The sequence below is a fragment of the Ostrea edulis genome, chromosome 9 (genome assembly GCF_947568905.1).
Source record: "Ostrea edulis chromosome 9, xbOstEdul1.1, whole genome shotgun sequence".
Classification (NCBI taxonomy): domain Eukaryota; kingdom Metazoa; phylum Mollusca; class Bivalvia; order Ostreida; family Ostreidae; genus Ostrea; species Ostrea edulis.
This window is the reverse complement of record NC_079172.1, coordinates 67,104,846-67,131,011: the sequence shown is the minus strand read 5'-3', so window position 1 is coordinate 67,131,011 and position 26,166 is coordinate 67,104,846. Positions and strand designations below refer to the sequence as shown.

The 26,166-nt window shown below is 34.7% G+C and overlaps 1 protein-coding gene across 14 annotated transcripts; it reads left to right on the top strand.

Moving 5' to 3' along the window:
- The first annotated feature begins 585 nt into the window (after nt 1-585).
- Nucleotides 586-19,222, top strand: LOC125658474 (peptide methionine sulfoxide reductase MsrB-like). Of its 14 annotated transcripts, none has more exons than XM_056150413.1 (4): nt 586-711; nt 10,714-10,941; nt 13,034-13,206; nt 16,684-19,222. In XM_056150413.1, exons 2-4 carry the CDS (start codon nt 10,724-10,726, stop codon nt 16,821-16,823), a joined length of 531 nt encoding a protein of 176 aa, XP_056006388.1. In that variant the 5' UTR covers nt 586-711; nt 10,714-10,723; the 3' UTR covers nt 16,824-19,222. The 14 variants fall into 14 exon arrangements, with proteins under 14 accessions (XP_056006388.1, XP_048745704.2, XP_056006381.1 ...); XM_048889747.2 differs by lacking the exon at nt 16,684-19,222 and adding an exon at nt 14,673-14,900 and having other exon boundaries at nt 599-711; XM_056150406.1 differs by lacking the exons at nt 586-711; nt 16,684-19,222 and adding exons at nt 8,075-8,220; nt 14,673-14,900.
- Nucleotides 19,223-26,166: the final 6,944 nt, after the last annotated feature.

Here is a 26,166-nt window from a genome sequence, read left to right as displayed (position 1 = left end):
AGACTACAAATTATAGCCCTTTTCACTGAGAATATTTCTGCATGTGTGCATGGTACCTATTACCATTTATTAGACGCTCATAAAACGAATATCGATAAATTAGTAAAATTTATCTTGTTTTATAATGAAATCATATCACACTGTTTTAAAAACATGTTATCGCATATATCATATGTTATCTGATAAAATTGGAATGAGTTACTCTTTTACAAACGCATGTATATTTCAGTTGTGAAGACTATTTTATGATAATATATGTACATGCATAACAGGCAGGGATCCCCCCCCCCCCTTTTTCTTTTTTGACGTATTACATGTATGTCACTTTTTTATGTGTGCCTTGCATGTAAAATTCGTTTAAAATAATAGATTAGGTGGTTCTTATTTAGCACGAGATCACCAAGCTGTGGCACACTGTTGACAAGAATATGAGTAATCATGGTCATATTTATTTAGTTTGCTTTAGGCCTATCAATGCTTTGAATAGTGTCGAGTTTTCTCAAGCCCCTCCCCCTTTTGAAAATGTGTATACAATACGTGTGTCCTTCCTCAACTTTTATAAGCCTCCCCCTTTCTTAGCAGAATGAATTGATGATATTTATGACATGAGCGTATCATGATAATTTAGTCGAATACTATCCGGAATTAACTAAGACACAGTTAATCATTTTAGTTGTCATAGTATCTTTAGAACTTCCGGATAGAATATCGGTAAGTAAGAAATATTCTTCGAGTTCCTAAATTAAAATAGTGTTTTATTTCATTGATATTGGACTGTATTCATGTTGATTTGGGTTTTCTTACTGCTTACTGAACTTTTCTATAAAAATGACAACAGCTACAAGTTAAAGCTGTAATCTTAGTGAATGTTGGCTCTCCATCAGCTGTTTTAAACAACTTGTTCATAATAGATTAATACTATTAGTGTTAATTGTAAATAATCTAGGCCTATATTTAATTACAAATGGGCTAAATGAGGGTTTTATGACAAAATTATTCTAAAGGGGCATTAGCTGTCATTTTGTCACCAAAAATTGAATTCAATTAAAATTGCTATGTATATTTCAGTAATAACACCAGTATTTAATTATTTCAAAGACTTTTATAACTCAAAACAGGCACACGAATATGTAATTTTGTTGATAAATAATTATTGTCTTGCAAGACAATCTTCCTTCTATTTCTTTACAATATGATTAAAGCGGTTGTCTAACTTAGTTTTATTAGGTTTCTCTTGTTTTTAAATGATTTGATTAATTATTAATGTATATTCCCATTTGAGAAAAAAAAGGTTGCCATCACTTTCACAGCTTATATGCCCTTTTAAATGATTGGTTATTTAATCAAACTATACTTCCTTGAATGAAATGGTGTATTGGACGCAGTAGTATCTCACAATCTTAAATCTAGTGGTAACTAACCTGAACTACATCTTACCTGTACACACATCAGTCTATGCGAAAGTTTTTTGGACCACACAGGACATTCGGTCCTGTGTAATCAATGAACACACCGGACCGAACCAAATTTTGTCAGACCGAAAAACCTAATGTAAAAAAGTGAAACATGTGAAAATGCAAAACCAAGGGAATCTTAATTTATTATACTAGTAATACTATACCAGGGATCCCTCCCGTATAATACTTTAGACAGTCCATGCGGTTTTAATCACATTCATTTACGTATTTGGATTTGTGTGCTATTTTTTACTTATAACAAACATTTAAATGACTCCGCATCAAAATAGTAAAGCTCAAAACCGGACACTGAGACATCGGACATTCCGGTCCGGTGTAAAAAATGATGCGTCGGACCTGAGGCACTGCACATCGGTCAGGTCCGACGGTCCGATGTCTTTCGCATAGACTGCACACATACACGTAATCATGGTAGTCCCAGCGAGATTCGTCGAGGCTTGATATTTGGAGTGACGCCTCATCCGAATCTCATAGTATAAATCCCACAGTGAATTTGGAAGAGGCGTCAGTTCAAATATCCAGTCTCGACGAATCTCGCTGAAATTAACATTATACACGCAGCACAAATGCTCACCAGGACATGAACAAACTACAATAATATGGCTTCGTCACCTGTACAGTTGTCTTTGGAACTTCCTACCAAATTCAGTCATTAATAGAATCTCTCTGGAACAGTTCAGAGCTGTGGTCCAGAACTAGCATTTTTTTTATCTCAATTTAGACAAATGTGAATAGTATTCTATCCTCTTAGTTGAACCAGCGGGGTTTTTTTCTACCCACTGGTACCGGTACCCATTCAATTGGGAAAAATAACGTCAAAATCGTACAAATTGGGAATTTCCTACCAATGTATTGGCAAATGATTTCAACTAAAAGAAAAAATAAAGAACAAGAGATATTAGGAATTGTTGTAAGCTCGTTATAGAATTGTCGTAGCTCTACAACACAATGCCATGATCTGTACAATTTTTAAATACCAGAAGTGAACGTTTTAGTTAACTTGTACAACATTTCAGACTTGAGTAAATTACGATGTCAGCAGTCTATTTTTCAGCAAGTGAATTGGGAATTTTTAGTCAGACCTCAAAATTAGGAAAAATCAACATTTTTTGGCATTGGGAATGGTACCGTTTATCAGTACCAGTTATATAAGGGGGGAAAATGCTGTAAACATTGCATACATAGTCTTAGTTTTTGTACGCTATATAAAATAATTAACAATCTGTTGAAGAGTCATCAATGTGGTTGATGGCTCAACGTGCAATGTGGATGTAGACATTGGTTAAAATGGTAATGATCTACCATGCAATTAGTTGATTAGCCATAATCAGATTATTTTTTTTATTTAGATAGAATTAGATATTCCAAGAACTATTTTTAGCTAGATAAATTTTTTTATAAAATGCTTTATTATCAATGATGATTTGCAAAATTCTAATACACCAACGCTTAATCTAGATAGCATTTTGACCCAGTTTTGCCAAAAATGAAATGGAGGCATAAATTACAGATTTGCAAAAATCTCACCAGCAGCTACATTTGTACATGGTTGTGGATATAAAAAAACTTGATGGCATCAAAACAAAAGTTTGCAAGTCATCCAAACATTTGGATTAAAGAGAGTTTCAAGTAATTATTCAAGAAATTGAAAGTCTGGAAAAGCTTTACAAGTGAAATGAATAGATGGTTTTAATGACATTAAATGCTTATAGTTATAAAGACATTTTTATGTGTCTGATGGGATTTGAACCCAGGTCTATGGCACACAAGTCCAGCACTCTACCAATTGAGCTAAATGGTTAACCCACTAGCCAGAGCTAGTAGGAATGCCATATCACTCGCACTACCACATACAACCAACAAAGATATTTGCATGTTGTTAGCTGGCAGCAAAGGTCATAACTCTGTACATTTTACATTGTAAAAACAGATCTTTGTTTGGGCAAATTAACTACATGATTTAAGATCAGAAGCATTTGACATTGGAATAATCCAAGAACTAATTTACTCTCTCTCTCTCTCTCTCTCTCTCTCTCTCTCTCTCTCTCTCTCTCTCTCTCTCTCTTTAATTTGACTGTGTTACTATTGGGTCCAATTTGTATTCCAGCTGGATTGGTCAATCCGTCCATAACTTACATTAGGGCTAAGAGTAGGTCAAACAGTTTTCCAAACTTTTTTCATAATGGATACAGATATTGTCCTAAAATTTAGTCACATACTTCTTCTCGGAGAAGTTAAAGTTCAGTGAGCATCTCTACTTTATGTGCACCATGACCTACTTTATGGGTAAAAGTAAGTCAGTTTTCCAGATTTTTTTGGGGTCATGGATAGAGGTATTGCCTGAAAATTTTACTACAACCTCCTTCTCAGAGAAATACATAATCAGTTCACATTTCAACTTAATTGGTGCACCATGACCTACTTTAGGGCTAAAAGTAGGCCAAATGATTTCCTCGACTTTTTCTCATTATAGTGTCAGATATTGCACTGACATTTTGTCACAACCTCCCTCTCAGGTATAAAGCTGACGATCTCGGGGGGGAATTATTATTAATCTGCGCTGTAATTCACAGAGATATTTTAATAAAGTGATAAAAACTATTTTTAAGTCATCTTTATTTTTCCAAATATGTGTCAGTGATGGTAACTCTTTGGCCTATACTGCATGGAAGGACTAATTTGACCCTTTACCTAGGGCTCCTTTAGTCCTGTGGGTCCTTTAATCCCGTGGGTCATTTAACCTATGGGTCCTTTAATCCTTTGGGTCATTTATCCTATGGGTCCTTTGGTCCCATGGCAAAAAGTTATGAATTTCAAACACTGTTTTCTTGTGTAACTACATTCTACAAATATTTAATGAGAGAATCGGAGCAATATGAGTATCAGAGGGATTAGAAGAAAGAACTGGTTTTTATTTATATTAGATTCAGTCCTTCTGAGTGATTACTTCATCTGAGCAACTCTCAAATTCACCCAATGCTTACTGAATATTTCACAGTGGGCATGGTCAGGAAGGTTTTGGTCATAAGATAAAACTTTTAGCATTGAGCCCAGAAAATCTCATTGGTTAATTAGTTTCTGTTATTGAATAATCCTTACTGTATAGCACAAAAGAAAACGAGGGTTCATTATCAAAAAAGCCTTTGGTAGCAAACAAACCGTGTGTTGATTTGTAATGCATGATTGGATTCTGTTGGTATACAATTGGTGTTACGTGGGATTTTGTAAGTATGGTAGATCGACACTCTGTGAATCCATTAACTGTTCATATTTTTAAGATACTTTATCTCAAATTAAAAGCCAGCTTTTACTGAATAATTATTGTATCATCTTTTAACTTATTTTTGCTCATCTGAGCAGAAATGATAGTAGTTAGTTAGTATGTTGTCTGTTAGTAAGTTTTTCACATTTTTGACTTCTTACAGTCAAGACTATGAAAAGGTGAATGTAATGAACAGTGATCAATCTCATGCAATTGTAACTAAACTTGCCACAATAGTATTTATGGGAAAAGAGGGTTTAAGTTCGTTCAAATGAAAGTACACACCCTCCTTTGCTGAAGGTGATATCTAAAACGAAATATAGATTTTTCTCAGATCCTCCTAAAGTTTAGGTATTAATGAAGATTCAAGTTCTCTAGGGACAAAGTGGGGATTTAAAGTGTTACAGAGGATGTCTGATTCGAGCCATATTTTCCAAACATGGGCCATTTAGCAAGTCAGGTCCTCAGTGAGGGTTCAGGGATTACAAAATGGACATTTATAGGCAGATCCTCAGTGAGGGTTCAGGGATTACAGAAGGGGCAAGTCAGGTCCTCAGTGAGGGTTCAGGGATTAAAGAAGGGGCAAGTCAGGTCCTCACAGTGAGGGTTCAGGAATTACAGAAGGGGCAAGTCAGGTCCTCGCGGTGAGGGTTCAGGGATTACAGAAGGGGCAAGTCAGGTCTTCGCGGTGAGGGTTCAGGGATTACAGAAGGGGCAAGTCAGGTCCTCAGTGAGGGTTCAGGGATTACACAAGAATACATGTGTATTGGAATTTTTTTTCAGTAAATCTCCTTATAAGGGTATTGTGCTTGTGAAATGGATATGTGCAAACACCTTCATGAAGTGTACATGTAACTTTGTTCTTACTATGTCACTCCTGTGTACATGTAACTTTTGAGTTAGTTTTTTATATATCACTCCTGTGTACATGTAACTTTTGAGTTAGATTTTGATATATCACTCCTGTGTACATGTAATTTTTGAGTTAGATTTTGATATATCACTCCTGTGTACATGTAACTTTTGAGTTAGATTTTGATATATCACTCCTGTGTACATGTAATTTTTGAGTTAGATTTTGATATATCACTCCTGTGTACATGTAACTTTTGAGTTAGTTTTTAATATATCACTCCTGGAAGCAGAATGGGAACACAATGGAAATAATTGTTTAAAAATTCTTCCTTTTCTCAAGAATCACAAGGTAATACTGTCTGTCAAATAAATACACAAGCATCACACCATAAACCCACCAGTATGAATTTACAAAACCATTAAGCTGATTACGTTCAAGAACATGTATACATATATGTATACAATATTTGTTGATTGTTTGTCTGGTTTGAGGTATTTTTGCATAGTCTATTTGAACGTTTGGTGTGTATCCAGGTCTTCGCTACACATTTTGTTAAAATATCAGAAAAAGCAAGAGTAGGCTGGCTGGTGGTGTAGTATGTGTAGTCTGTCTGTCATATCCCCAGAGTACGTCCAACTTGGACTTGTTGTGGGAGATACTAAGGAGATTTAGTTGACAGGTCCAGATCATTTTCATTCTTGTGTGAGTAACTTATATGAGTACCATCAACATGTAATGGCAGTTTCATTACTTGGATTTAAGTTATGCATTGTTATTTGTCACCAGACAGGTTTTCATTACAGAGAGTGAATCATTAATGAAATAATCAAGTAACCTCCATTTTTATATTGCGATATGCATATTGTTTATTACACAAGGTAAAATTACAAATGCAAAAAGAATGACTGAATATTTCTGGGACAATTAATACAAATATTAATATTGTCCTTTAAATAGATTCTTTCCAAATAAAGTGCATGAAATTCAAGAAAATATTCAAATTCAACAGGAAATGTACGTAAAATCCAACAAAAGTTTAACATGATAGGCAGGATTGAGTTTTGTCCATTTTCAACATTAAAACCCCTTCGACACATTCGCAGATGAGACGCTGGATCATCCTGTATTGTCAATCCACGATGGTCTGTGATAATCCGTCATCACCATGTACAAACCGTTTATGCATCCAGCAGCGTCCGGGACCATCTTGGTGAAGCCAAAAGGGGGGGGGGGAATTAAACATTCTTAATTTTTTTCCCTGGATCATCCCGGAAGAAAATCTTCTGTATTGATCCATGTAGGTACCATGTACCTCCGTGTATCAATGCCAGTTTTGAGATATTATAATTTGAGGACGTCCTCCACCCTACACCCTCCCCTGGAGGCTCACGACTGCATTCTCAAAAATGGGTAGTAACATCTAAAAGCTGGATAAATCCCTGATAATTCTAAAGAAGCAAGTTAGCTCTGGGCAATTCTAAATGGAAACCAATTTGTTTTAGAATCTGTTCAGGTAAAAGTTTCCCAATATACAGAGTACTCTTTCTCAGGGGAGATAATTTGTAAATAGTGAAAACGAGATTGGTCATTTGAAAAAAAAATCTCACCACCACCAAGACCAGAATTGACAAAATTGTATGAGATGTAATGTTATTCAAACCTAACCTTTGACCCTGCATAGGAATGGGGCAGTGTCACAGGAGGAATCCAGAGTTGCCATATTCATACAACGTATAATATGAAATGTCCTTGAAGCGTTTGTTCTAAAGAAAAGCAAGAGTACAAATTCTTAAATGACTATTGATTCACACAGTTAACTGAATTCCCCCCCCCCCCCAAAGAATTCTGTTAAAGAGCATTGTAATCAGGTGAGCATTGTGATCAGGTGAGCATTAATTTGTAATCAGGTGACCATTGTAGCTCAGGAGAGCATTGTGACCCATGGATGTCCTAGCCTGTTTGGTTGCATAAATTTCCTATAAATTCCTATATTTGGGGGTTATTCCTATAAATTCCTATATTTCCCCAAAAATTCCTATATTTCTGTGAAATTACTATCTATTCCTATGTTTTAGGGTAAGCAAGAAATGTTGGATTCTGAAGCAAAACCATTACTGTATATTACAAACAATTTGTGTCATCTCTTTGTAACTATACAACATTTACTTCAAAATTCACCTGTCTTTCAGGTGTCAGCAGGCTGTCTATATTTTTATTCTACCAATTTTGAAAATGCAATCAAACTAAATTTTACCAGTGAATCCATGTGTCAATTAAGCTGTTTATTGCTTGTGACTTTGTGACAAAGGTATGACTGAGGTTATAACCAATTATTCCTGCACAGAGAGTATTTTTTGTGGGTTTCTTCATTGTTAAAATTGTGAAAGTAAGACCATTTAAATTTTTAAAACTGCCCTAATTTAGTTATGAAATTCCTAATTATAGCCCTAAAATTAGCCCTTATTTTTTGTCAGAGAGTGCTGGACAGCCTGGATGTAGTGACCCTGCCCAGCTATTCCAGCTTTAGCTGTTGGATTTGTTGTTCTTTTCCTTGCGGGAAGTCAAACAATCTTGCAGATGAAGAGCTCTAGCTGTCCCATGTTCTAACAAGTGTTTTGTTTCAGGTTGAGTTTTAACAAAACTTAGTGTGAAAATGTCTAGGATAAAACAAAGTTTCAGGAACGCTGTTAACTGAAGTAGATTCAAACTAACACAGGTTACAGTCGTAAGATGTTAGCTTGCCAAATGTGTCAGTTTGTTAATTGACACTATTTTATTGAAACAATAAAAGTTGTAATTCCTGTTAACTTGTGAATAAAAGGAGAGTGTAGCGAGTGGAGGAGGAGGCTTAAAAGTCCAGAAGTTCTTTGTTTTTCTTGTCCTATATTTTCCTATATTTCTGAGAAAAAGGTGCTATTTTTGATTGAGGTATGTCCTATATTTTTTGGACCAAAATTCACTTGACGCCCTGTATATTCTGAATATTATCTACATAGGATTCACCAGGCAACTAAAAGTTTATTAAACATAAATGGTTTGTCACATTGGTATGAATGTCCTTTTTTGTGGGTTAATTTTATTTAGTCTATTGTGTGAAAATTATTGTGATGCTGATACAGAATGGCATGTGGATATCCAGGTGTCAGTTTTGTTAAATCTGGAATTCTGTTTGTGCTTTACCATTGAAACTCTACAGCCTCCTTAAACAATGTGTGGAGGAATGCAGGTCATTAATCTGCCTGGCTGTCTATCATACTTAAATAAGAGGCATTAGGAACTCGCGTACATGGCACAAAGGTTGCTTATGGTGAGGTAGTGTATCTTGACCTTGAACTTAAGTAATTTTGCTAAGGTCAAGGTCACTGGTAAAATAAAGAGAAAGAGAAAGTCTTGTCTAGGCAGTAACTTTGTAATGGGGGACATTAAGGTCAGAAGAAGTTGGTTCTGTAAGGTAGGAGTTGTAGGAATTTGTATTAGAGAACACCCCCTGCTTTGGATGAGACCCTTAGGTGAATGTTAGTCTTGTGAGGACAGGCCCAATAAAAGAACAACTTCTGAAAGTGTTTAATGGGGGAATTAAAGTCAAGGTCATATTTATGTTTTGTAAGATATTATTGTAGGTAACATTCCAATCATCGTTTATTATCTGAGTGTATAATGTCTCCATATAAGTGAAATATTCTCAAGAGGGACGTTAAACAATAATTAATCAATCAATCCGAGTGTAAATGCTATATGTTTTGTGCTTTTCTTTTTAAACATGCATGCAATTGAACTTTGGTGCATTATATAGGAGTCCATTCACTGTGATTTATACATCTATATAGGAGTCCATTCACTGTGATTTATACATCTTTTTAATATCAACAAAAATCTGCTGTGAGAATTAAATACTGACATTGTATTGAGAGAGTCTGTGGAAGAGGAGGGGAAGTGTGCAGGTTAACCTTATCTCACAAGGCATCTAGCAGCAGTTCAAATGTTTTTCGTGGATTTTGGTTTTTTTTCAATCTCAAGATAAGGACATTATAATGGCTGTATATTATCTAGGAAGACACAGTACGATAGATTGAGGTTTAAACACTTAATAAATGACTAATCACCTTGAGACAGGATAGACTATGACTGATAATAGCCCTCTCTAAATCCTTATAGTCTCTGCTTTCACACCCACTCAGTGTTATGTGTGCATCTATCAAGTGTCAGTTCAACTGATGGCTGTCCTTGATCTGAGATGAGAAATTCCCAGTTCACGATACAAACTACATGTAATTCAGTGGATTAATAGTGGGATTTATAAACATTGAAGGCACGGGGTAAATATTTCTCTACTATTCTGTACTAGTTTTTATAGGAACATTATTTTCTCAGCAGATTTTTTTTTTGGTGTACTGGCAAGCTGTGCTTCTGCTGTACATGTAATATAGTGGTTGGCGTGTTCGTTTTCTCATCCATTAATTTTACAGACACTACGACCTGTTTGTTGATGCGCTGGCTCAGATGTGCAGGTGTAATTGCATGTGTATCTCTGTTAATGAACAAACCAAAAAGCAGAAAGTGTCACTGGCATTATACGCAGGGAGGTTTTTGGAAGGGTGTTTGGATAGGGGAAAGTTCTTCATATCGTGGTTGTTTGTTGATATTGAGAAGAAGTAAGCTACAATGTTGACTTGTGTGCTGTTTGTGTAAATGTGGGATTATATGATAATATTGTACCTCCACAGCCAACACAGAGATTGCATCTACAGAACTGTAGGCAGGGGTGCTTTTCTTAGGAGGAATTGAGCAATTTGTGTGGGGTTTTAGTTCAATCGAGGAAGAGAGGAGCCCCTTGTGTGTACATGAAAATATCATTCTCTGGTTAAAGCGATACGCCTCATGGTTTTGTGGTTTGTTGATTTCATTTACATTGCTGTCAGAAATGTGGTGGTATGAAATTTGTAAGAATTTTGAATTGCTCATTTTTTAAATGATAGAAACTTATTTAAGTCTATGGTTGTGATTCCTACCTGTTATTCCTTACTAGAATTTATCATGAAATTTTTTTTTTTGTAGAATTAAATTTCAGGAGTGAATTTCATTATTTAATGGTGTTTGGTTTTTTTTTTTTCCTTTAGATGAAAGCCTATGAATGTGTTGACCTTTGACCTTGTTGTGATCATTTCCTGGATGAATATCCTCCATGCTGTGACCTCAGCCAAGCGGGAGGCTGCTCCTCAAATAAAGAAGTTGAAATCCACATGTAGCAGCGGGGCTGAGTGTCCGGTCCACTTCCCGAAAGCTGAGCTGAAGAAACGCCTCTCTTCTGTAGAATACCATGTGACTCAGGAAAAAGGCACGGAGAGGTTAGATCAGAAAATCGTGCTATAGTCACGGAGAGGTTATAGATCAGAAAATCGTACTATAGGCATGGAGAAGTTATAGATCAGAAAATTGTACTATAGGCACAGAGAAATTATAGATCAGAAAATCGTTCTATAGGCTAGGAGAGGTTAGATCAGAAAATCGTACTATAGGCACGGAGAGGTTAGATCAGAAAATCGTACTATAGGCACGGAGAGGTTATAGATCAGAAAATCGTACTATAGGCACGGAGAGGTTAGATCAGAAAATTGTACTATAGGCAAGGAGAGGTTATAGATCAGAAAATCGTACTATAGGCACGGAGAGGTTATAGATCAGAAAATCGTACTATAGGCACGGAGAGGTTAGATCAGAAAATTGTACTATAGGCAAGGAGAGGTTATAGATCAGAAAATCTTGCTATAGGCACGGAGAGGTTATAGATCAGAAAATCATACTATAGGCACGGAGAGGTTAGATCAGAAAATCGTACTATAGGCACGGAGAGGTTATAGATCAGAAAATCGTACTATAGGCTAGGAAAGGTTAGATCAGAAAATCATACTATAGGCACGGAGAGGTTAGATCAGAAAATTGTACAATAGGCACGGAGAGGTTAGATAAGAAAATCGTACTATAGGCACGGAGAGGTTATAGATCAGAAAATCATGCTATAGGCACGGAGAGGTTAGATCAGAAAATCGTATATATTACATGATACTAGAACTATTATGGAGAGGACTTACATAGGCAGTGCCTACTGTCCGATCCTGTCATGATTTATAATAATGAAATACTGTTTAAATTAATTAATACTACATGTAGTACTTGGATTAATGAGAAGAAGACGTCTTTCAATTTTCAAATTTATCATGGGGTCTTTTGTGACTTGTCAATTTTCCAGTTTGGAAAATCAATAGACAAAACATTTTTAATACCTTTGGGAATCAAACCATGTACATTTCAGCGGTCTTACAACTAAATCCGCCGAGCTAAGTTGATAAACACTCGATTTTACAAGGACTGATATTGACCTGTGTATGTGAGACATGTTTCCTGAGGATGTGTTACTGTAATGTGTTGATAGTAATCATTGTCGTTCTTATACTGAGTCCAATCAGTCATGGAGTTAAAGTCCAATTAATTGTTGAAACCTCATACATTTTCGTACTTCACTGACAAATTAAATGCATACATGTACATCAATGCAGTATGATGAACTATAAGGCAGAATTTCTTCAAGCTGGCGACTAGAATGACTGATGGTCCTTTAGACAAGCAATATGAATATATATATATAGTTTAGATTGAAAACATTACCTTTAACTCGTTTTCTTTTTACCTAATTGACAGTCTAGCTTTCTGTCTATATCCTAACTATGGTGAAAGTCTGTGAAGTCGTTTGTCATCACAGAGAAGGATTGTAGACGTGCATTATAATGTGTAATATAGGATTAAAAAGTAAAAAATTCAAATGAAATATTCTGAGATAGAAATTTAATTTTGAGAAGTTTCAATTCCTGTGTGATAAATGATGTTGATATCTACCAACATTTGAAATCGGATAGGAAGCAATTTTTTAGTCATATTTTGACTGAAAACATTATTTTGATTTAAAAACACTGAATTTCTAACAGATGGGGATATTTTTAAGATACTTGTTAAAACAGGTTATCCATTTGTATACATGTAATGTAATAAATGAATATTATTCATGAAGGTGCTCTCTCTTTGTGGAAAGGGAAATCATTTAGATAAACTGCACTATTTTCAGCCAAATTTCAAAAATCCCTCAAAAATTAAACATCCATTACTTTGTATGTTTACAGATAACCAGCAATTTTTTTTTTAATCAACATGCATTAAAATACTTCTATATCAAAATAAAGTAATACATGTAAAACTATTCTTCGAAAAATTACAAGTCAATTCAGGGAACCCTATTAAATCCACACCATATTGTACCATATAGTAGTCCAGTTAAAGTAGAAAGAAAACATTTGACCTTTGACCTCAAATTCCACTACTGTGTTGAATCTGCAAATGCTATCAAGATTTATGAATTTTTCATTGAGTTTTTCTCATTTTTGACAGAGCTTTTTCTGGTAAATATGTGAATAACAAGGAGCAGGGACTGTACACCTGTGTGGTGTGTGGAAATCAGCTGTTTTCTTCCGACTCCAAGTACGACTCCAAGTCAGGCTGGCCGTCCTTCTATGATGTCGTCAGCAAAAAGCAGATCACCGTTAAGGACGATGTGTCGCATGGTAATCTATTTTATACAATCTTTAAAATGTTTGTGTACCTGTTAGTAGACATGTGGTGCTTAAAGCATCAGGAACGGAATGTGAGGAAGAAATGATGGAAAATATGTGTAGTAAACAACATGTGTAGATATGTAGATACACATGTATATATACATGTATATATAACTGCAAGCTATTAGTTGTTCATGGGTTACTGTACTTTTTAAAGTAAATTGTTAGTATCCATTCACAGTGATTTTATACTGATATCTTCAACACATAAGGTTTGATGTAAAGTAAAATTTTGATGTGAATTAGATAAGAGTATTGTAAATTCCATCTCCACCTCCTTTTCCTCCCTTCCTCTGCCTTGATCATTCCTGCCTTCACTCCTTTTTAGTCACCTTCCTTTTCCTCATCTCCCTCCCTCATTCTCTCTCAGAGTCCGTCCCCCCCCCTTGTACCCCTATCCCCAACCCCCTGCTCTTCCTACACCCTCACTTTTCTCTTCTCATTCTCTCCCTCCTCCCCCCTGTACCCCTATTGCCCTACCACCTGCTCTTTCTACACCCTCGCTTTTCTTTCCCTTCCTCATTCTCTCCCCCCCCCCTTTTTTTTTTTCTTGTACCCTTATTCCCCCCTGCTCTTTCTACACCCGTGCTTTTCCTATCCCTACCCCCAGCTTTTTCAATATTGGGAAAAACAATTTAAAACTGTTGTGAGATCCAGGATCCACCACTTTACTTTGTTTAGATAATTGTCAAGGTAAACGAATTTAATCGAATTAGGGCAACATAACTGTAGGTCCCCATTCATAGAAATATACAGGTTTATATTGTTCTAAAGATAGCAACATATGTACCAGCCTGTTGCTGATGCTGTTACATGAGAAATTTCTGACTGGTTGTACATATTTTAAACCAAAGCAGATTTTAGAACTTTAAGACTGGATGATAATTAACTATAGAGTACATGAATGGGGGGAAATAAGTCGCAAAGGGTGGAAATTGATTGATGAATTTTGGGTAGGTGTAGAAAATCCGTGTTAGTCATCAGTTAAGCATGCTGACTGACAAATATTACTATAAATAATAGAATGCAAGTTCTGTATACCAGAAATTACTTTTTTGATTATTCTGAAGTAAAATTGGACAAAATAGCTGCAATGAAGCACTTTGTGGCATCATAACTACTGTAGATTTACACCATGGAAGTGATGCTCTAATCACACTATACTTTCTAAATCATACCCTGAAAAGTGAAAATCGTGGACTTTTAAAATTAATGAAAATTCACAGGGTGAAAAAAAATGAAAATTGTAATTTTGTAATTTTTGAAAATTCACAGGGTGAAAAAAAAAGAAGAAAAAACTGTAACTTTGTAAATTTTTTAATTTTGCAGGGTAAAAAAAAAGGTAAAAATTCAGGGGATCAAGTATTAGGTTCTGTGTATATTCTGAATCCTGACGGTCCGGTTTTTATTAACAGGCATGCACAGGAAAGAAGTTGTTTGTACAAAGTGTGGGGCCCATTTAGGGCATGTTTTTGATGATGGCCCTAATCCAACAGGTCTTCGATACTGCATCAATTCTGCTGCCCTTCAGTTTCAACCTAAATCAGATGTCAAAATCAAATCGGAACTTTGATCATGAACTTTATGAAATACATACAAAGTTGTAAATGACAGAAAGCTGAAATAAAGATGAGGAAAAAACATCAGTCATTTTTCTTTTATATCCACAAAATAATTTTCTATATGTATATACCAGGTCAATTTTATTGACCTTTTTTGCATTTGAATAACAATGCTTCTGTTCCAAGAAAAGAGGGTGCTCTAAAGCAGCATACACATTGTATGTCTAAAGTGTTTAAATTTTCCAGATTATCATAGAATTATATCACTTTTAAATCCTAATACATTTCACCTATATGCGTTGTGATGTCATAAAAATGACCAAAAATCATTTTCAGTCATATTTGTTTTGAAGTCAGGTAATTTGATTGTAATCTTAAGATTTCTTTATGAGAATATAAAATAAAAACCAAAATTAACAGAGATTGAAATTCTGAGAAGCAATATAATTTGTAATTTTTATATGCTTACATTGAAATCATTAAGAAGAAAAATTTATTGCAAACTTACATGGAAGAAGTATAAATATCAGAAATATTTGTATATCCCTTTTAAATTTAATTGCCTCGCTGGGTAGCCTCAGTCAGTTAATACATCGACTGCTAATCTGTACATCGTGGGTACATCGTCCATCGGGGGTTTTGATTTTTTTTTCTTCAAATTACAATGTATTTTCTACTAAACCTGCTTTTCTTTTATTAAATAAAGTAGATTTGAAAGTTTTCAATTTCAGAATATGATTGTGCATTTCCTCCACTTTTAATCCATATCATTTATTCCTCCTTAAGCATTTTTTCTAAAATCAAATTGACAAAAATCCTGTACTGTGGTGCAAGTTTTAACCTGTTTCCAAAAACACTTCATCTGTCACTGGGACAAATATATTATATATTTATATGTAGGGAAAAGATAGGCAAAAATAGGACTCTATACTGAAGAGTTTCATACTAAACATCATTGATGTAATTTACTTTAATTGAAGACAAAATACACTTGTGTACATGAAATTCGGGTCTAGATATACATGTTGCATGAATATTATTTCTTTACGTATTAATGACATCTTTTCATTTTGGCTCTTTCTATCTAGGACACTGGCCACAATATGTGCCCCCGCAATGCTTATGAAAGAAGAAAACAAACTTTTTATTGCCATGTTAACTCAAATATTCCAATATATGCAAATAAATGCAGAAGTGTTTTTAGTCACATCGTCAAATTTAATGCTCAGAATTTTCTTTAGATATTATGCAAGACTGTTAATATTATGACTCGCTGTTGATGTTTTGCGTGATGTCATAGAAATCAGCTGTCAATGCTTTTTATTCAGAAAGAATAGCACAGTGTCACAAGTTTTCAAACGGAAGTGCATTTGTTGGCAAAAAAAAAAATTGGCTGACAATCTGGAGATCGCATGTTTGAGTCCTGCAGGGGTTTTAATTTTTTTTTTCTGTACTAAAGTTGCCAAATTTTTTTTCTTGCTACATTTGGCGAAATTGTAAATTTCCAACACCTCAACTACATTATACAAATCTTATTTAGAAGTTAATGGTCTGTTATGTTATTAAATAATTCCAGCAAAAAACAAATGCGGAGATACGAGTCAGTAAATGGTACTAAGTTGAATACATAAAATAACGCTGTATTTGTTGAATACGCAAAATAGCACACAGGCTCTCGACGTTTCAAATGTCTATGATAAATTTATAAAGTTGTCTTCCTGGAATCGAACTATTGAATAGTTTGTTTACAGGAAGACAAATTTTTTTTTAAATTATATTTAAAACGTCGAGAGTCTGTGAAGATAACCCTGTATTTGTTGAATACAAAAGATGTTTCTATATTTGGAGATTTGTATTTTTACAGGTATGCAGCGGGTGGAGGCAAAGTGTGCTGATTGTAACTCGCATATAGGTCACGTGTTCGACGATGGTCCAAAGCCCACAGGACTGCGGTATTGTGTCAATTCAGCTGCCTTAAGCTTCAAAAAGCAAACAACAGTCTGATGTGGATTATATTGATGCTGCTGGCTTTAATGTTGTTTAGTAGCTGTATTGCTAGTTTGCAGTAAGCAGTTTGTGAAAATGTTGAACGGATTGGGTTTGAATCTTTTTCTTACAATCTTAATTTTTACGTTAAACTGGTATTCAAAATTTTATTTCTTCCCTTGACGAGTATGCGGTGTTTATTAGGTTTTTTCTCATTCTTTTAGCTTTACTATATTTACACACAGTTGTTATAGAAACTTCCTAAAAATGAAATTAATATATTATGAATATGAATGTTCAGTGCGTGGTGCTAGTAAGTTGTGATACCATTATAGCTGCAGAACTGTAGCTCTCTGAAAAAATATTTTGACATAAATATTTTTTCAGAGAGCCTCAGTTCTGCAGCTAATACCATTAAAGAGTTGTCTCTCTTGGCAAATATGCTTTAGCTCGACTGTTAAAAAATGGCCAGTCACAGAGGTTATTTTTTCATATTTGCGTTTTTCTTGTTGGTAATTAACACTCACAATTAATTACAGACAATTAACACACACACAATTAATTACAGGCAATTGGAATTTTTTAAAACGACGTTGTCTTTTTAACGTTTGTCTCCTATTGCGTGTTGAAATTGACTGTCTCTAATTTTTACCCTTTTGGAATTTACAATTGCTGTGCAATCTTAGGACTTTATTTTGGATTCATTATCAGCTAATAATAATAATAATATATGTGTACACCTATGTGTTATGGAATGTTTTATTAATCTTATTGCTCATAAACACAGTTCATATTTTGTGTAGATCTTATAGCCTCGCAGTTTGACAGATACACCAACACTCTGTGCTATGATATTATAGATTTACTTTGTATATAACAATGGGCATCATTTTGGTAAGAAACAAAAAGCACTAACACGGGACGCTGTTGTGTGATGGTAATGTCCGTCAGAACTATGAACATGTCAGTATAAACGTTTTCTTTTGTAGCAGTGATTAGATCTGTTTCTTTTTTAATCTGTTTGAATAGAAGTTTCATACCTGTTTTTGATCACGTGATTTCTTCCTTCAACTTTTACCATACAAAGGTTTTCTTTTTGTTAGGTTTTTTTCTCTGCCGCTTGAAAAAGTATTATGGGAGATTGTAGATCAATACATATAATGTAAATCATTGTTCTTAGGTGAAGAAAAAAAAATATTACAGTATATCTTGCCATTTTATTTGATTATGTGGCGTGTTCGTAAACATTTTTGTTATATGTTTTTCGTTTATTATTGTAAATTGTAAAACTATTCTTCTCTAAACAAGGGATTTCATATTTTCAAACGGTACCAAATTACTTCTATATCCAGTTATTTTCTGTAAGTTTAGATATATTTACCACAGCGTATTGCATACAATGTACATAAATTCCTTGTTACAAGGAACTGCATGAAACGAAAATTTCTACAGCGAGAACAAATACCAACAGTACAATTTTTAATGAATTCTAAAATTCTGAAAGCAAGTTTATCTCATGTGCATAGGGAAATTGAATTGAGGAGGAATAGTATTGTTTTGCCGTTTACAGAATACGCCTCTACATATGTTTGTATGTGTTTTTGTTATTGATTTCAGAATCACTGATATATATTCCTTTTGTAGGTGTGTGTGTTTTTTATGACATAAGTGTTTTTTGTATTTTGGAGATATTCACCTCGTTTTAATCAGTTGTCATGACACATATCGCTGTCTTTACACCCAAAAAAAATTATGGTTTTAGCATTAAGTTCGAGAGTTTCCCTTGTTTTGCCTCTTTCGGGTTTTTTATTATTAGTATTGTGGGGTGGGGGCTTTGGACTTTTTTATGTCTAAGTAGAATGAAGTATAAAAATTGAACAAGTACTATTGAACGTAAGAATTTCGAATTCGGTCTCCGAGCGGAAGTGATGTAAGCACACGACATATAACGGTATTAATATTTATACAGAACCTAGTAATCAAGAGTCCTTGTATTTATCTTCATCTAACTGTACATTTGTTTCTGTAGTGTTTAACGGGAAATTAATTCTCTTACTTTTGTTTTCTAGCTGTGATATATTTAGGTGTTTTGTTTGATAATTTATGTATATTTGTTAATGATATTATTTGAATCTCAATTCAATACGTTTTGAGTTTTGTAATGTTCAATTCTTTCGAAAACCTGTAAAATCATTTATATTTACAACAGGAGAGTGTTCGCCATTAACATTTCGTCCTAGTGATTTTATGTGCTATTTATAAATATTTGCTCCGGGGCTTTTTTTTTTTTTTTTTAATGATGCCGTATGGTTGAACAGTCATATTCATTTCACCTCCAAATGATTTTCCTCACGTTGTCACTTTTAACTGGCAATATCTTTTTTCTTTTAGTAATAAAATGTTTGTTATTTTTCAAATCCTATTTTCGTTTTGCTTTCCAGAGATTCTGCTTGTAAGGGGTTGGATTAGATTTGCAGGGCGGAGTCATTTTACATTGCGTTCTTAGTACAGAGTGGCTGGTGACTCGCTAATGCACCCTAGTTTATAAAGTTGTTTTGATGGAATCTGATGATTTTTTTATATGATGTACTTTTATTTTGTTAACTGGGTTAAACTCCGCGTAATAGTATATAATGACTAAGATCCCTAAGTTTTTAACTCGAATTATGCGTGAAAGAGATAAATTTATTACCCCTATAAATTAAAGGGAGATAACCATGTTAACCAAGGTCGCCCAGCATTAGCCTTAATTTTGCTTGACATTGGATGAGCTCATGTGCATCAGTTTCGGCATACTGATCTTTGTAACGCTCATTTTACAATGAGAAGACCTCGTTCATCGCCGAGATGACAGTCCAGGTATATAAGGGGGTGGATTTCACAAAATTCGGTCCATATATTAAAAGAACACGAAATGATATTTAAAAGAGCTATCCGATACGAAACTGAAGAACACAAAGCCTTTAGAAATTTCAGTTTTGCGTGTTGTGATAATGTTTTTAAGAAATTTCCCTTTCAAGTGCTTGAAAACTTGAGAATGGTTAAATGATTTTATGTACAGGTGATCATTGATATTCGACTTTTGATAGTCGTGATTTAATGGGTAGTACTCATAGAAGGATGAAAGTTTACACATTTCCTAGTCTATAAAAATGTGTAACCCCCCCCCCCCCCCCCCAAAAGAGTCAAAGACTCAAAAAGGGATATAGTGTAATCGGAGCTAGACAGTGTTGGTGTTGCATGGTGTGGAATGTTGTAACTGGGTGGAGATGATGACTTGCGTAAATCTTATGTATGTACTGAAACTGCCTGCCAACACTCAATGTTTACAAAATAAAGAAGTGTTCTGAAGAACATGACCTCTGATGTAACCCCTCCCCTTTCTAGAGCCACGCCTCGTCAAAGATACCCCTTCCAACGAAGCAATTGCTTAAAGAGTAAGAGACAGATTGAAACGATTTTTTCTGCAAATAGAATTGAATAAAATATTTATAAACTAAGATCGTGGTATCATTTATCAAAAGCATAATGTATTATGCACCGCAATGAATGTAATTTTACAAACAACACCCATGCAGACATGTGTCGATGGTGGTCTGTAATTTAGAAATGAACTTTGAATTCCGTTTGACATATCTACTCTTACAAGCACAGTTTAACACGCACTTTGTCAGCTACCGAGCTTCCGAACATTAAGCAATACATGTATGTATATAAAATACTTAGTATATACACCCACTTATATATTGATAAAAAATTGCTCTTTTTGTCCACGTAAAAGGAAGATTGACGTAGATATAAAATCTCTTTTCAAAAATCCTATTTAATAAGTCTTCATCTACTAGATCGCCATTCCAAGGTCTTGGTTTATATCAAACTGGTGACGAGATATTATTTTGGATATATTTTTAATTGAGATAATTAGTGATTGATATCAATCTGGTGACATGAGATATTATTTTGGATATATCTTTAATTAAGATAATTATTGATTGGAATGTTCCCTCGCAGACAATCTCACTAGGGGACCGGATTTCGTTTCTGTGTACTGCAGTGTATACTTAGATCTTGTCGTGCACTGACTTAAGCGTGGGGGGGGGGGATGAAATTTTTTTTTTACAAAAGACTAAAAATGTTACATAGTTCTAAATCTCGTCAAATTAATTCTATGAGATCATACTTGATTAATTCTTATTCACAATTTAAACAACATAAATAATAAAATAAATTTTAAAAACAGAATTTTGGTCTTAGTCATAATTCTATTTTTAGTTTGATTTTCGATTCTGTCAAACCTAAGATTGTAACTGTTCCTTAGCTTAAGCGCCCGGCATTAGAAATGAAAGCCACGAATCTTTCGGGTATGACCTCAAATGGAGGTCCCTGTAGGTGTTGGCACGATTTGGCCTAGTTCGATCATCAACGATATGAAGTAACTAGAGTTGAACCAAAGTACAATCGAACTGCCTTTGGTCTAAACCGGAAGATGTGTCACTACGCATGTCTGATCTACCACACAGCAACCTATACTGAACTTTAATAACCAGGCATGCGCACTGAAGGTCCGGAAGCAAGCTAGGCATGCGCAATGAAGTTTTGGAAGTATGGTTGACGATCGAACTTACTTTGATTCAACTTTAGTTATTATAGTTAATGATCGAACGAAGTCAGAATGGTTAAACTTTAGTAACCAGACATGCGCACTGAGGGTCCGAAAGCAAGCTAGGCATGCACAATGAAGTTTCGGAAGTCAACTAGACAACTACTATGATTGAACTAGGCCAAAAACACACACCTCATTGCTATGGCCTCAGGCCCCAAACATAGGTCCAAAATTGTTGTAAATTTACCTGAAGTTGGTGACGTTCCTACGTGTATGTAAGTAATGTTCCTACGTGTGTAAGTAATGTTCCTACGTGCATGTAAGTAATGTTCCTACATGTATGTGACGTTCCTACGTGTATGTAAGTAATGATCCTACGTGTATGTAAGTAATGATCCTACGTGTATGTAAGTAATGTTCCTATGTGTATGTAAGTAATGATCCTACGTGTATGTAAGTAATGTTCCTACATGTAAGTAATGATCCTACGTGTATGTAAGTGATTATCCTACGTGTATGTAAGTGATTATCCTACGTGTATGTGACGATCCTACGTGTATGTAAGTAATGATCCTACGTGTATGTAATGATCCTACGTGTATGTAAGTAATGATCCTACGCGTATGTAAGTGATTATCCTACGTGTATGTGACGATCCTACGTGTATGTAAGTAATGATCCTACGTGTATGTAAGTAATGATCCTAAGTGTATGTAAGTAATGATCCTACGTGTATGTAAGTGATTATCCTACGTGTATGTAAGTAATGTTCCTACATGTAAGTAATGATCCTACGTGTATGTAAGTAATGATCCTACGTGTATGTAAGTAATGATCCTACGTGTATGTAAGTGATTATCTTACGTGTATGTAAGTAATGATCCTACGTGTATGTAAGTAATGATCCTACGTGTATGTAAGTAATGATCCTACGTGTATGTAAGTAATGATCCTACGTGTATGTAAGTAATGATCCTACGTGTATGTAAGTAATGATCCTACGTGTATGTAAGTGATTATCCTACGTGTATGTAAGTGATTATCCTACGTGTATGTAAGTAATGATCCTACGTGTATGTAAGTAATGATCCTACGTGTATGTAGGTAATGATCCTACGTGTATGTAAGTAATGATCCTACGTGTATGTAAGTAATGATCCTACGTGTATGTAAGTGATTATCCTACGTGTATGTAAGTAATGATCCTACGTGTATGTAAGTAATGATCCTACGTGTATGTAAGTAATTATCCTACGTGTATGTAAGTAATGATCCTACGTGTATGTAAGTAATGATCCTACGTGTATGTAAGTGATTATCCTACGTGTATGTAAGTGATTATCCTACGTGTATGTAAGTAATGATCCTACGTGTATGTAAGTAATGATTCTACGTGTATGTAAGTGATTATCCTACGTGTATGTAAGTAATGTTCCTACATGTAAGTAATGATCCTACGTGTATGTAAGTAATGATCCTACGTGTATGTAAGTAATTATCCTACGTGTACGTAAGTAATGATCCTACGTGTATGTAAGTAATGATCCTACGTGTAAGTAAGTAATTATCCTACGTGTATGTAAGTGAAAAATGCTGAAAGAGACGTACAACAACAATGAAGTAAACGGCCAAAAATAACGACCATTTTATCGTCTTTATTAAACAGTTTACACGTATAAAATAGCGGCTGTTTTATCTTCTTTATTAAACAGTTTACACGTATGAAAATCGCAGTACCCAATATAACTTTTCGCAAACTTTAGTTTGTATCCGTGAGTTTGATCCCAGATCAATGTCTATCAAGTTTTTTCTACAGTGTTCTGTTGTAACCTATGAAAGCCGACTATATCTGACCAAGGATGAATCGTATGTACACATCTTGTGGTTGGTTTTAAGGGACAGTGTCCCTGTGATAAAAGAAATAACGCATTGCTGAAATATTGTATTTCCTTTATAAACATATATCTACCAGTACATAACCCACTTATTGTCCATTCATATTCATGTAGTACTAGTGATTAATTGCAGAATAGGTTTCATTGGTAAAAGATTTAAAGAAGATGGGTTACTGTATGCAAAATACCCCCCAAAAATATATGTTTATGAGCTTCATCGCTCACCTTAACACCAAGAGGTCAGGGGTGACGAAATGTCAAGTCGAGGCTTCATGTCAGAGGTTCTTTGTATATCAATTTAACAATAATGTAAACATGTATATACATTAGTAAAGTTTGACTAAACCTCAGTCCCGCAGGATAGTATCGTAAAGAAAACTTGCTGAGAGCGTTGTTTGAACACCCTTATAAATATCATGTTGGTGAAAGACGGGTGAATCTATAATTACATTTCAAATCCGTCATTGTCATTTAAACTTGTACAATGGCTGTCTAAAAAGTTCGTGGACACGCGATATTTTTCTCTTTTTAGTGTGAAATGATATTTCAATATAGACCATGATACTGTAGATATACAAAACTCAGACAAATACACCGTAGTTTAATTGCGTTATCAGCATAAATACTTTATATATATATAATTAGCAAGCCGCACGGCTCAGTCCAATGTGAAGCCAGATTAACGTTTCTGTACGTTACCGTCAGAAGTAAATTACTAGTACGAGATTTCGTATCTTCATTCCAATTCTTGCAATATCTCCTAAATCTCGGAAAACCGTTTAGACCACACTTGTAAATCAGCAATTTGAATATATTCCGACTGTTCCCTGTTATTTCCAAAACATTTTCTCTATCGGCGTTTTCCCAGTTCAACACAGGATTTTATCATTGCACGCTGTTCCGTTCGGAACCATGACGTCACTTCCGTGTGTGTGGTGGGTTGTTTTTTTTTTCAGAAACGTTTACATGGTACCTCTTTTAATCGTCAAACAAATGATACTAACGACATCAGAATATGATGTCAGTTGTTTTTGTTTCGTCACAATTAAAATTTATTTATAGTTTTGACATGTTTTGCGAAAAATATTATCATTTGAATACGCCAGTTTCGAGATACGAACTCTTCTGTGTAAGAGGTGCATTTAGTGTAACTTTGAATGACTTAAGTGGGACAGAGTGGACCTACAGTCAACGAGGTAGACGATGAAATGTATTAAAAGCGGCTTCCCTTTTGATATGTAAATGTAGGAAATACAAAATAATATCGAAAGAAATGTTTTACTCAATTTTGACGTTTGTAACATGTTTACCCTGGGCTGTGCGTGCTATCTGTGACCCTTTAAACCGATTTTTTTTTTAATGGATTTAAGTGAAAACATTCAATACTTATTTTGACTTGATTTTCATACCAAATATTTTGGTATATAGTATGTAGATCTAAAACCATTTAAAATGATAAAAGCGTCACTGTCCACGAGCTTTTCAGACAACCCTTGTATATTTCATTATCATTATCTGGATAGTTTCACATTTGAAAATCTAAGCCTATATAAAAAATAGTACGAGTCTCAAAATCATTCCTAATCTATACGTGAATGTACAACCAACAAGTTGTTTTTGTTTGGTTTTTTTTTTTCTTTCTTTCTTTTTTCTTTTAAGGATTTCAACATTCTAACATATTGAAATGAATTTTAAATTCAAATGAGGAAAAAATGCAAAAACAATCAAACATGAAATTGGCCTTCTTCAATCCATAGAATCTAGTCTTAATACATATCTTAATCGTAAGACCGATTTGTTGATTTTACCATGTCAAGCTTCAAGAAAACTCAATTCTTAGAATCAAGTGGACTTCCTTCATTACAAATCCTCTCCAGTCAAGGAAAGATACATGTATTTAGATGTTTGAAGCATCGCATTACATCATTCGTGATTCTTTAAATTAATAAATGAGTTTTACTACTAGCGGATGAGGTAAGTTTTGTAAAGGTTACAGAAGTATAAAACAATTAAAAGAACAGAGTACAACGGGGTAGGGCTCCACCCCCCGGAAGCCAGGACCCGCAAGAACCCTGTCATTAAAACGGCCGCAACCAGGGTCCACAAGAACCCTGTCATTAAAACGGCCGCAACCAGGATAGGCCGAGTCCATTCTGATACAAAGTCAGATGTTTAATCGTTATTTCCTTTCACATACAAAGTGTTAATTTAATCGTAAAACACATTAAGTGGATATTAATGTAAACAGAGTGCATTTATTTGAATATTTTTAAGCATCTATTCGTTTATACTTTTTGATAAATATTTTCCCCACTGGCCTAGACTTGAGCATCTTATACCCCTTGTCGTGTTACTAAAATTCTGTTTATAATCTGATATATAGATCTTATCTAGAAAGTATTTCAAATTCTATACATAACAACCCATAAGCAATTTGTCACGTAAGCTCTAATTTCTGTTTAATGACTTCATATCATCTTAAACTTATATACAAAATCCAAGGAAGGATGAGATGAAACAAGAAACCACCCCTGTGTATTGTAAGATAGCCTAAATGACAAGTTTTGTTATAAATAAAATCGTAACGCGTAACTTGACCGGGCATATCGAGTATTATTAACAGGGGATCTCTAGGACACAGTTTCTAAAAGCTCTTAAAACTTGACAGTCACGGCGACCTATAACAAAACCGCCAATACATCTCGCTCAAGACGAGAAGATGTAAGACATCTGTAAGACAGCTTGGGGCTGACTCTCGGAAGTTCTTCTATATAAGGAGATAGAAAAAGTAGATAAAGGACCACCTCTAAGTGACATCATTTTTACGCAGTCATCGTGAGTCAAGCGCACATGGCTATTCGTT